This window comes from Coregonus clupeaformis, chromosome 31 (assembly GCF_020615455.1).
Source record: "Coregonus clupeaformis isolate EN_2021a chromosome 31, ASM2061545v1, whole genome shotgun sequence".
In the NCBI taxonomy this organism is placed as follows: Eukaryota; Metazoa; Chordata; class Actinopteri; order Salmoniformes; family Salmonidae; genus Coregonus; species Coregonus clupeaformis.
In genome coordinates, this window is record NC_059222.1 from 14890043 (window position 1) to 14902272 (window position 12230).

General features: G+C 44.0%; 1 protein-coding gene across 2 annotated transcripts in view; it reads left to right on the forward strand.

Moving 5' to 3' along the window:
* The window catches only part of galnt2 (UDP-N-acetyl-alpha-D-galactosamine:polypeptide N-acetylgalactosaminyltransferase 2), a 98742-nt gene that overhangs the window by 77300 nt on the left and 9212 nt on the right, over positions 1–12230 (forward strand). For both annotated transcript variants that reach the window (XM_041858967.2, XM_041858968.2), the window contains exons 3-7: positions 601–754; positions 7802–7900; positions 7994–8061; positions 8564–8629; positions 11475–11596. In XM_041858967.2, the coding sequence (XP_041714901.1) occupies positions 601–754; positions 7802–7900; positions 7994–8061; positions 8564–8629; positions 11475–11596 (509 nt within the window). The remainder of the gene's footprint in view (positions 1–600; positions 755–7801; positions 7901–7993; positions 8062–8563; positions 8630–11474; positions 11597–12230) is intronic.

Here is a 12230-nt window from a genome sequence, read left to right on the forward strand (position 1 = left end):
ACTGTACCAGTGTTTCCCCTATGAGTTTTTTCAGCAGTGGTGGCAAAGGTAGCGGGAGATTTTTTTGTAGAATGACTTATGGTGACTTTTTAAAAATACATTCTACTCCAAAATGCATAAAAATTTAAATATGTTGACACCATCTGAAATATAACTGATAAGCGCCACTGCACTATAGGGAGATGATGTCTGTGCGCTCGTGGCTCTCATTCGGGCCACTGCTCACTCTGTTTGCTACAAATATACATTGTAACTTGTCACTCTGATCTTAAAGGGATAGTGTGAGATTTTGGTAATTAAGCCCTTTTTCAACTTACCAGATGAACTCATGGATACCATTTTTATGTCTCTGTGTGCAGTTTGAATTAATTTGAAGGTAGTTTCACAAACCATTGCTAACTAGCGTTGGCACAATGATTGTAAATGGTTCATCTGACTATGGTAAGTAGAGAAAGGGCTTAATTGCCAAAATTGCACTATCCATTTAAAAGCAAAATTACATTTTTTGGAGTGGTGGCAACCGCTGCTAAATGAATATAGGGGTAACACTGCTGTACTGTATGTTTATTTCCTCTCCTGTGTCTCTGCTCTGGTTGGCAGGCAAGGTGAGGTGGCAAGACTTTGACCAGGACCTATATGTTGGTGCTACGGTGGTGCGGCCGGGGCAGGATCCCTACGCTCGCAACAAGTTCAACCAGGTGGAGAGTGACAAGCTCAGGATGGACCGCGGAGTCCCTGACACTAGACATGACCAGTAAGTCTCCATTCAACCTCTGTCATGGGTGGAATTAAGTAATGAAGAAATGGGAACAGAATGAAATAATTTTCGCTGAATTCCTGATGATTTTACTGCAGTGAGTAGTAGAGTGATTAATCAGTGAACTTGCCCATTAGTAATGTCCTATGGGGAAAAACTGGGAGCTCATGCTGTCATCTGATTATCAGGAGGGCAAAATTAATCAGAGACAGAAGTATATAGTGTACATCTTTCTTGTTCCTCCCCCTTAACACTTAACAGGGTTTCTTCTGATGGTGCCTCAATATAACCTAACTAAACCTCACAATAACACTGGACAGTCTAGCAGAGACCTCTGGCATGATCATCTGAAGCTCCCAATTGGCTCGCTCACTCACTATCTTATTTTCAAAGACAAACTGCTCAAAGATCAAAGTAAGTGCAGGTCCTCTGGGAAAAATACAGGCGTATAGATGGCTTATTGTGGGGGGCACGATGGTAGATTGATAGTGAGTTACACTTCCATTTTCTTCCTTGTTGGAGCAGTTGAGGATGACTCGATGGTGCCTGTAGTTCTTAATACAACGGGTGGGCCTAATCCTGGATGCTGATTGGTTAAAACCGCATTCCAGCCGGTGTCTATTCCACAAGTTACCACCGGCTAAATCTATGCCGTTGATTTCTTTTAGACTAGCATTTGATTTTCAATATTGAAATTCGATCTCCAGCTGTCCCATAGTAATTAAAGTATCGGGACGAGACAGACAGGCAGGCAGCTTTTCTCAGTCAGTCGAAATCATGAATCAGCTGGCATCATTTTTATGGATATATACAAAGAAAATGTCAATAGAAAAATGAAATGAAGTGCAGCTAGTTTGATGTCTTTCCAGCTTCAGTTTGAAGTGATTGTGTTAGGTGTGTTGTTGGCCAGCTCCTCTGAACAACAGTGTCCTGACGAGAGTGCACATTTTCTATGCTAGGCGAAATCGTTCATCATTATCTCATTGTTATGCGTGTATCCAAGTAAATGTCACTAGAAAACAGCTTAAACAAATGCAAATGCAGCTACTTTGCTGATATTCTGGCTGCGCTGTTTGACGTGACTGTAAGTTAGCTGTAGTTAGCTAGCTAGCAAGCCAGGGATAAGGACTATATCTTGTGGAAGGATTAAATAGTATGAATAAATTCATCAAAAAAACATTTTTTATGAAAATATGTAAATCATTATTTGAATATGTTGGTAATCCATTGTATAAAAGTGATAATGCCCTCGAAGCTGATGTTTGGAGAATATATTGGCACGGTTTGCTGGCCCTTGACTTAGTCTCGGCCTAACAACACCCGTGCCAATATATCCTCCAAACACCGGCATCGAGGGCATTATCAGTTAATTGAGGTCCAACGATGTCAATGTCCTGCTTGATTTATGTCTGTGGATGGGCCAGGTCAATAGAGCTTAGATGGATACTCCAGAGAGAACCTTCAGATAACAGGAAGCCCACTCTGGAAGAGCTTCATCCATTATCCCTGTCAGTTTAACATATTCATCTCACTCTCATCATCCAGTTAGAGAATCACTGCTTTTTTATTTGCCCGGGGAGCCTCTGTGGCCCCTCTCTTATACCCTCGGATTTCCATAACGTTTGAATATCGGACAATGCAAAGCGAATTAGCATGAGATTTATCTTCATGCGTGTAATGGATTCTTTATCTCTTTGGGAGGGTGTACATGGCCAAGTGGGTCGTTTTGTGAGGGAAATGGCTGTGACTAAGGCAGGTGCCCAGGGACTTCCCCAATAGTGCAATATCAGATTGATGGAAGTGCCCCTTTTTTATCTCTGATGCCCAGTCATCCACCACTGCTTTGGGTATTCTGAGGTTGAGGCCTTTTGGCCCTGTGGCACACAGCTTGTTACAAGAGAAAATATCGAAGAGAGTGAAGGGGTGGCATGAGGCAGGATGATCCATCAAAGTGGGTACAATTGACAAGAGACAGGTTGTGGAAGAGTGGGGGAGCACAGAGGCCAATGTGTTGGAATGCTAATGAGAGGGAGCGGTCGGTGGCTGTAACAAAGTGGCTTTCCCTCTGGCATTCTGATTAATGTTTTCAGGGGGCCCAGGAGTCGCCCCTGCTCCTCTGGTCGTCAACTTTATTTGCCACATTGGTACCCTCATGTCAGCCCAAGGAGCGATGCTCAAAGGTACAATTGATTATCCTGTGGCCTTCCCCCCTGTGCTCCCTGGGACCTGGAGCACTATCCCTGCCCAGATATCAGGATAGGAGGGCCAAATCCATATGTCATGAGTAAGTCTGAACGTTGTGGTTTTGGGCCTCAGCAGTGGATTGAAATGTCTACTACTCCTGTCTGGTATAGGTACAGGAGTTTTCCCTATAGGGCTTGTGTATGTTGACTCATAAGATTACACCACTGATTTCTGGCAGGTTTTCGTGCTATTTTCCTGATACTCTACACAGCATGGACCAAATATGACATTGGCCAGATGTAGCAGGCATTGAAGCAATGTTGATTTAGCTACAATATAACATCTGATCAATATTCTGTTGACTGCAGTGTTCTTCAGTGGCCACAAATGAATATATTCAGCTAAGCATTTCTGCCACTCTGTGAAAACACTTTCTCCTGCTTTCCCATCCGGCTGATGCAAATATAATAGTGGGTGGGCACTGGGCGGTAAACAAAACAAAAATCTCTGGAAGTCGATCCATATTTATAAGTCATTGCCGTCTGCAATTAAAGCCTGATTATTCAAAAGCATGATTATGGTATGGGTGTGAGTAAAATATGTATTTGTGTGTCACTCACAGCAGTCTAGACAACTGCTCATACTGTACCTGCATATCTAATTGGAATTGGGCAATCGTTCAGTTGACAGTAACATATGTAAAATGGCCATTTTTAACCATCCACAGGTTTGATCATCATTTTCTCTCCATAATGATTTGATTTATTTTCCTGTTCATTTCTCATGACATTTTTGCTGGTCTTGGACAAACATTCTTGTTTCTGCATGTACTGGATGAATCAGTAGCTTGTTTACAGTTGTTCCTGGAGCTGCAGGACAAATACATTCCAGTCTAAAAAAATAAGTAAATGGTACTGCTTACATTACATGGTGTTCCCAGAATTAACTTAAAATATCCAATTTAATTACAGATTTTGGAATCACTAGGGAGAGCAGTATAGTATGACTTAATTCACCAGTAAGTAATGGTTTGGGGAGGCCTGTGGTGTTCTTAGCTAACACAGAGTTCACCATCTCTCATTATCGTCTGTGGGTCCCACTAGCAAAAGAGCCTGGAGTTTGATGTTACTCAACTCTGTCTCCACAAAGACCTTAAAGACCCCTTAAAATACCTAAATATGCTCTCGGAGTTGTAGCATGTGACTACTATCTCATTCATGTGTCATACACTAAGCATTTAGCCACATCACCATACTGTACATAGGTCTCCTGTGAGCGCCTGTGGTTTATGACTGGGGCGAGTATGCAGGAAGTCTTGTCAGGAAGGTCTGTGTCCGAGCACAGGCTTCCTATTGATCCTTTGACAAGTCTGCCCATACTTTGTCAGGAGTTGTAGTTCAGTAACTGACGCGTGCTTCTGGCTGTGGTCAGTGCATCTGCAGGAAAGTTCTCCAAATGGAATGCAGGGTCACTTCTACTGCCAATAAAGCAGTCATCTGGAACCAGGCTAAAATATTGCAGTCATCAGGAACCAGGCTGAATGTGAACATCGATATTTCAGCTTTTTGTCTTCTCTCCTCTTGTGTGGATGAGTATTGCGATGAATGCTACAACAACGGCACACCAAATGCCCTCTTTCAGCTTTCACCCTGTCCTGTTAGTTTTAAGAAGGAAATGGGGAAGAATTCAGTGATTGATTTGTTTATTCCAGGGGTACCGCATTCTGATTTAATTTCCCCTGTGTCTGTAGAGAGCTGTAACTTTTAGGAGGGGATTGAATTGTATCTCTCACCAGTCAATGTGCCAGGTTCACAGTATGTGCTCCAGTGCTGAGGTCTCTGTATACATAGTGGCTGGATATCAGTGCCAGGGGGTGGCACATTGATTTGTTTGCTTCACCAGCTTGGCTCCTCTCACTGTGTGTGTGTGGGTTGAAGTGTGTGGGAGTTAAATCCACGCCGGTTCACTATATATGGCCGTAGTTGTCTGTGTATTTGAATCAGGGATAGGTTTCCTCTGTAGTTGACATTTAAAGTAGTTTCTCAATTGATATGATTCTGTGAAAACTATCTTTATTGTACATATTGGTTTCCATGACACTCTACAGGATTAGGCCAGTGTCTTTGAAAGTGTCATGTCTTCTTCACTGAGAATTGAGTTTGAGCTCTCCCAGTGTCTCTGGCTGAAACTGTTGGCATGCGAGTGAAAGAGGACGATTCGGAGGACCATTTCTCAACGGAGCACGTCACGGGTACTTCCTGTTTGAGCTTCTGCTTGTAGACAGGAAGCAGGAGTATAGAGTCATGATCTGATTTTCCGAATGGGGGATGAGGGAGGGCCTTGTATGCTTGCTTGTGGTCTAGGACTTTATCGCCCCTAGTTGCGAAGGAGACGTGTTGATGGAAGTTGGGAATTATGTGTCTTAATGACGCAGAATTAAAATCACTGGCAACAAGGAAAGCCGATGCATGGTTTCCTGCTTGTTTATAGCCTAGTACAGCTTGTTAAGTGCCAGCTTGTTGTTTTTCTTGTTCTGAGGTGGAATATATACAGCAGTCACGATAACAGATGAAAACCTTCTCTGGAGGTAGAAGGGGCGGCATTTGACCATCAGGTGTTACAAGACGGATGAACAATGGGTTGAGACTTCCATTGCGCTGGAGTCGGCACACCATTTGCTGTTGATGAAGAGGCATACCACTCCCCCTCTCGATTTCCCTGAATCCAATGTCCTGTCTGCTCTTTGAATGGAGAATCCATTGAGTTGGATATCCATGGGGGGTATTTTGTCCGAAAGCCATGTTTCAGAAAAGCAGAGGATATTGCAGTTATGAGAGTACTGTTGATAGCAAATCCATTTTATTATCAAGAGACTGTACATTGGCCAATAGAATGGAGGGAAAATGTGTCCGGTTTTCCCTTCACCAGGGCTCGCCCTCTCCTGCCTCTTTTTCGCCGGCGTTTCCTTTTGGATAGCCTGAAAATTGGATAGGAATTACACAAAGAGCCCAGGGCAGATGAGTTGAAGTTGAAGCCAGAATTTAGGTTAGTAACTACCGATCTGATGTACGAAAGTTCTTATCGATCATAAGAAATGTTAGTGGATACATGTTGTGCAAAAAGATAAACGACAGAAGAATCACAAAATAGCAAAGTTGGGTCGGAGCTCGCAAGACGACAGCCATACAGTACTGTCTCTGCACTACCTGTGGCTGTCCGTCCAGCACCATCGGACACTTAGGTGGGAGATTCTGCCTCCTCTGATTCTCGTCACAACAGAGCCTTGTGTCTGTTTAAAACCAATCAAAATGGATGCCTTTTATTTCGGTGTCCTTTTTTTGTTGTTGACCATCTTAAATTGCTTGGCTTCTTGACTCTTCAAACAGACCATTAACTTGGATGGCAGGAGGCATGCTGGAGGCCGCTGGTCTTAATTGGAATGTTTTATGTATTGTCTGTTGTCCACCCAGCGGGGACTCTGTAACCGCTGTATGCATTTTGGCCACTCTCTCCAATTCTAATGAAGTGTTCTCAGTGTACACTGCCGGATACATATTTAATGAGAAAGGTGAGCGGGTTACATTATGAAGTGCTGAATGGCGTGCACGCGAGGAGGGCACCAAAGGACCAGGCAGTAGGCTATACAAAGCAACTCGTCAGCTGTGCTTGTTGTTTATATCCCCTCCCTACAGTATCTTGTTACTGACACCTCATTTCTATTGCGGAGCTCAGAGGGATCTACATTACATGCCATACATGAAGTATGAAGCCTAATTGTTGTCTGTGCAATGAAAAGGGAGTGCCACAGTTTGTTTGTTTGGTACAGCAAGCCGGTGTCAAGGGCTTGGTTAAGCCGGGGATGGTTTACTAGACTAGTTTACATCCATTTGAAGAACAGAGAAGCAGCCTTCAGCATGGACTTTAATGTGAATGCAGTCCTAAAGGTAATGTGGGTTAGGAATTCAAGTATTTCTATTTTAAATACTTATTTTCTGTGTATTTTAGTATTTTCAAATTATGTGGCCAATTCACCTACTTCTTCTATTTTCAAATAGCCTACTTTTTTCCAAATACATGTCTAATACTCCTAAGACCAACCAGACCTGGGTTCAAATGCATGGGGTATTTAAATATTTGTATTTGAAAATACACTGAGTATTTTCAGTATTTGAGGATGTATTTCAGTATTTTTCTTGGCCCAGATGATACAGTACTCGCTGTGCTCTGTACTGTGTGGACTAGTCCCATAGTTGACCTCTGCTCTGGGAGCTATGAACAGCAATTTTTTGCCTGGAGTGATTCCTGCAAAGGGAGGGTCGTGTCTTGTCTTGTAACTCCTATAGGAAGCATTGATTGACGTCAAAGCCTCTAGTCTTGTCCCTCCATTTCTCCATCTCCTCTCTCTCTCGCTCTCTCTCTCCAAGGAGGCTCGTCGTGGGCACTCTCTGTGTCGATGGCTTTGACGTGGGGAACCGCTGCGCTCTCTCACCCCTACTCAAAGCCGAAGCTGCTGGTGACTGAGCTCTAGCGGATTAGCCCATCTCTGTCATATTGAAATCTTAAGGGTCTGAGCCTCCTTCGCTTAAGCAAGCAAGACTTGCTGTCAATCACATCTTCACCAAACCGTCACAAGAGTGTGTGCAAAATAGAGCCTATTTTTATATAGGTTACAGATAGAATACATTTGTCTGGGCCCGGAGATTTAAACTCCAAAAGCTAGTTATTCAGCCAGTGTACTGGAGCACACAACACCAGCTAACTTTTGTTTCTCTTGTTTAAAGGTAGATAATTGGTCCTTTTTGGCCATTGAGTGTGTTTTCAGTGCCCTAATGAATTTGCGTGTTTTCCTGTCTCCCTCAGCTGCCGGCATAAACAGTGGAAGACCGAGCTGCCTGCTTCTAGTGTGGTCATCACCTTCCACAATGAGGCCCGCTCGGCTCTGCTCCGCACCGTGGTCAGGTGAGCACACACACACACACTAACAGGCTAGGCCTAGAGATACTATCCCGTCTAACACTCTCCTCTGCCGTCCCTCCCTCCCTCCCCCTCCAGTGTTCTTAAGAAGAGTCCCCCGCACCTCGTCAAGGAGATTATCCTGGTGGACGATTACAGCGACAACCGTGAGTTGCTGTTTGATGAGTTGTCATAACTCTCTCTCTTTTGACCTGTGCCTCTGTCACTCTGGATCAGTACTGGCACTGGTTTAGAGGTTCCAGGCCCTTCTCTCCCCCACCACCCGGTCTGTAAACTAAAGCCCCTGTCCTGAACCATCGCAGAGCCTCCCTCCCTCTTAACTCTGGGTGACCCCAATCCTAAGGGCACATGCCTCTTGCTTGGGCTTTGATGGCTGTGCACTCCAGACACTTTAACATGTGGTTTTTTATAGAGGTCTCTTGTTGTACATAGATAGATTGAAGCGACTTTGATCTTTGAGTCGTTCTAGAGTTGTTGTCCGTCAGACAGTGTCTGGGCCACTGAGTAAACCATTAGTCCCGCTTTAAATGAAACCAAACTTTTAAGGCTGAATAAAGTCTTCATAAACCCGTTATAATGCCTATATAGATGTGTATTTGACATGTATAAAGATGGTTTATTTTAGTAACCAAAAGTTTTGTGGTTCAGCTGAGGATGGAGCCTTGTTGGGGAAAATTGAGAAGATCCGGGTTCTTCGAAACGATCGACGAGAAGGTGAGTGGACGAATGGGAAAAGGAATACAACTGCTAGTTGGAAATGAATAGTCAGGCTTCATTCATCATAGTATTTGATGCCCATTTTTATTGACCTTGTCCAACACTGCCTATACCCTAATCAGTGATTTGCCAGTTGTAAAAGCAGAGAAGGATCATTAGGGCTAGGAAAGGGTTTAGAGACTTTAAAACAGAGTCCTGATTGTTAGGTCAATTCTCATGAAAAGCACTGAACAGGTTTATAGGGGCCAATGGGGAGAAAATATACACTCCAAAACAATGAAGAGTTTGTAACAAGCAGAGTATGTTTTTGGAAAGTGCTTTGTGTGCTGTCCAATAGAAAGAACATTGGGCCAAAAATACCTGGCTGCAGTCCTCTGTTCATTATCACTATCTCTACAAAACTGATTATCATTTACAACTCCACAATAGCACACTGCACGCTGCACCTCTCAACCAACTAAGCATTAATTTGATGATCTAACCTGGGGTCAAAGAAGTTAATATGAGCTAGCACTTCGGCAAAGATGACTTCAAACCAAGTCCATTAAAACATACTAATTAAAAACACTGAGTGTACAAAACATTAAGAACACCTTGGTAATCTTTGACCTCAGAACAGCCTCATTTCTTGGAGCATGGACTCTACAAGGTGTCTAAAGCATTCCACAGGGATGCTGGCCCATGTTGACTCCAATGTTTCCCACAGTTGTATCAAGTTGGCTGGATGTCCTTTGGGTGGTGGACCATTCTTGATACACACAGGACACTGTTGAGCATGAAAAACCCAGCAGTGTTGCAGTTCTTGACACAAACCGGTGCGCCCGGCACCTACTACCATACCCCGTTCAAAGGCACTTAAATCTTGTCTTGCCCATTCACCCTTTGAATGGCACACATAAAGTGGGGAAAAAAAGTATTTAGTCAGCCACCAATTGTGCATGTTCTCCCACTTAAAAAGATGAGAGAGGCCTGTAATTTTCATCATAGGTACACGTCAACTATGACAGACAAATTGAGAAAGAAAATCCAGAAAATCACATTGTAGGATTTTTAATGAATTTATTTGCAAATTATGGTGGAAAATAAGTATTTGGTCACCTACAAACAAGCAAGATTTCTGGCTCTCACAGACCTGTAACTTCTTCTTTAAGAGGCTCCTCTGTCCTCCACTCGTTACCTGTATTAATGGCACCTGTTTGAACTTGTTATCAGTATAAAAGACACCTGTCCACAACCTCAAACAGTCACACTCCAAACACCACTATGGCCAAGACCAAAGAGCTGTCAAAGGACACCAGAAACAAAATTGTAGACCTGCACCAGGCTGGGAAGACTGAATCTGCAATAGGTAAGCAGCTTGGTTTGAAGAAATCAACTGTGGGAGCAATTATTAGGAAATGGAAGACATACAAGACCACTGATAATCTCCCTCGATCTGGGGTTCCACGCAAGATCTCACCCCGTGGGGTCAAAATGATCACAAGAACGGTGAGCAAAAATCCCAGAACCACACGGGGGGACCTAGTGAATGACCTGCAGAGAGCTGGGACCAAAGTAACAAAGCCTACCATCAGTAACACACTACGCCGCCAGGGACTCAAATCCTGCAGTGCCAGACGTGTCCCCCTGCTTAAGCCTGTACATGTCCAGGCCCGTCTGAAGTTTGCTAGAGTGCATTTGGATGATCCAGAAGAGGATTGGGAGAATGTCATATGGTCAGATGAAACCAAAATAGAACTTTTTTGGTAAAAACTCAACTCGTCGTGTTTGGAGGACAAAGAATGCTGAGTTGCATCCAAAGAACACCATACCTACTGTGAAGCATGGGGGTGGAAACATCATGCTTTGGGGCTGTTTTTCTGCAAAGGGACCAGGACGACTGATCCGTGTAAAGGAAAGAATGAATGGGGCCATGTATCGTGAGATTTTGAGTGAAAACCTCCTTCCATCAGCAAGGGCATTGAAGATGAAACGTGGCTGGGTCTTTCAGCATGACAATGATCCCAAACACACCGCCCGGGCAACAAAGGAGTGGCTTCGTAAGAAGCATTTCATGGTCCTGGAGTTGCCTAGCCAGTCTCCAGATCTCAACCCCATAGAAAGTCTTTGGAGGGAGTTGAAAGTCTGTGTTGCCCAGCGACAGCCCCAAAACATCACTGCTCTAGAGGAGATCTGCATGGAGGAATGGGCCAAAATACCAGCAACAGTGTGTGAAAACCTTGTGAAGACTTACAGAAAACGTTTGACCTGTGTCATTGCCAACAAAGGGTATATAACAAAGTATTGAGAAACTTTTGTTATTGACCAAATACTTATTTTCCACCATAATTTGCAAATAAATTCATAAAAAATCCTACAATGTGATTTTCTGGATTTTTTTTCTTCTCATTTTGTCTGTCATAGTTGACGTGTACCTATGATGAATATTACAGCCCTCTCTCATCGTTTTAAGTGGGAGAACTTGCACAATTGGTGGCTGACTAAATACTTTATTTCCCCACTGTATATTCAATCCATGTCTAAATTGTCTCTAGGCTTAAAAATCATTTTTTTAACCTGTCTCCTCCCCTTCATCTACACTGGATTGAACAAGTGACATCAATAAGGGATCATAGCTTTCACCTGGTCAGTCTGTCATGGAAAGACCAGGCGTTCCTAATGTTTTGTACACTCATTGTAGCTATCACATTTATTTAATCATATTTTGGTGATATGCACATCCCAAATGTCAGAGAACCGGTGCTGGGCAACTTAGATAAAGAAATTAGAGGCCTGCATACATATGAATAGCCCTTTGTGTATTTTGTAGATGACATCATGTTGTTGACACTCTCCTCCACAGGTCTGATGAGATCTAGGGTGAGGGGGGCTGACGCAGCCACTGCCAATGTTCTTACCTTCCTGGACAGCCATTGCGAGTGTAACGAACACTGGCTGGAACCGCTGCTGGAGAGAGTGGCTGAGGTCAGTGTGTCCAACAGTCATCCCTGTTATTTAGCCCCGCAGTCAGGGACACTGAAACATACACACACACACCCCTGACATTTAGCACACACACACCAGAACACAGACACACACCAGAACACAGACACACACCGGAACACACAATGTTTAGCATTGTATTGAAGCTGCAGCCACCGCTGACTTTGGCCTGAGCTCAGACGCTTACCGTTATCGTGTTATTAGCATTTTATCTGCTGGTCACTGCGCTGATCTGTTGAGTTGTGTTGGCAAGTGGAGACAGAGAGAGGAGAGCACACCTGGAGATTTCTCAGACAGGCAGGAAGACAGACAGACAGACATGCATACGCTGACAGATGGGCAGACAGACTGACAGGCAGGGGGGCATGCGGGCAGGCAGGCGGACAGAGAGACAGACAGACACACACACACTGACACACTGACAGACGGACAGGCAGGCTGACAGGCAGCCGGACAGAGGGACAGACAGACTGACAGACACACTGATGGATAAACACACTGACAGACATTGGGGATTCAGAGGGGCTGATATGAGCGAGCACAGGTAACTCCTGTAGCTCAGTTGGTAGAGCATGGCGCTTGCAACGCCAGGGTTGTGGGTTCGATTCCCACGGGG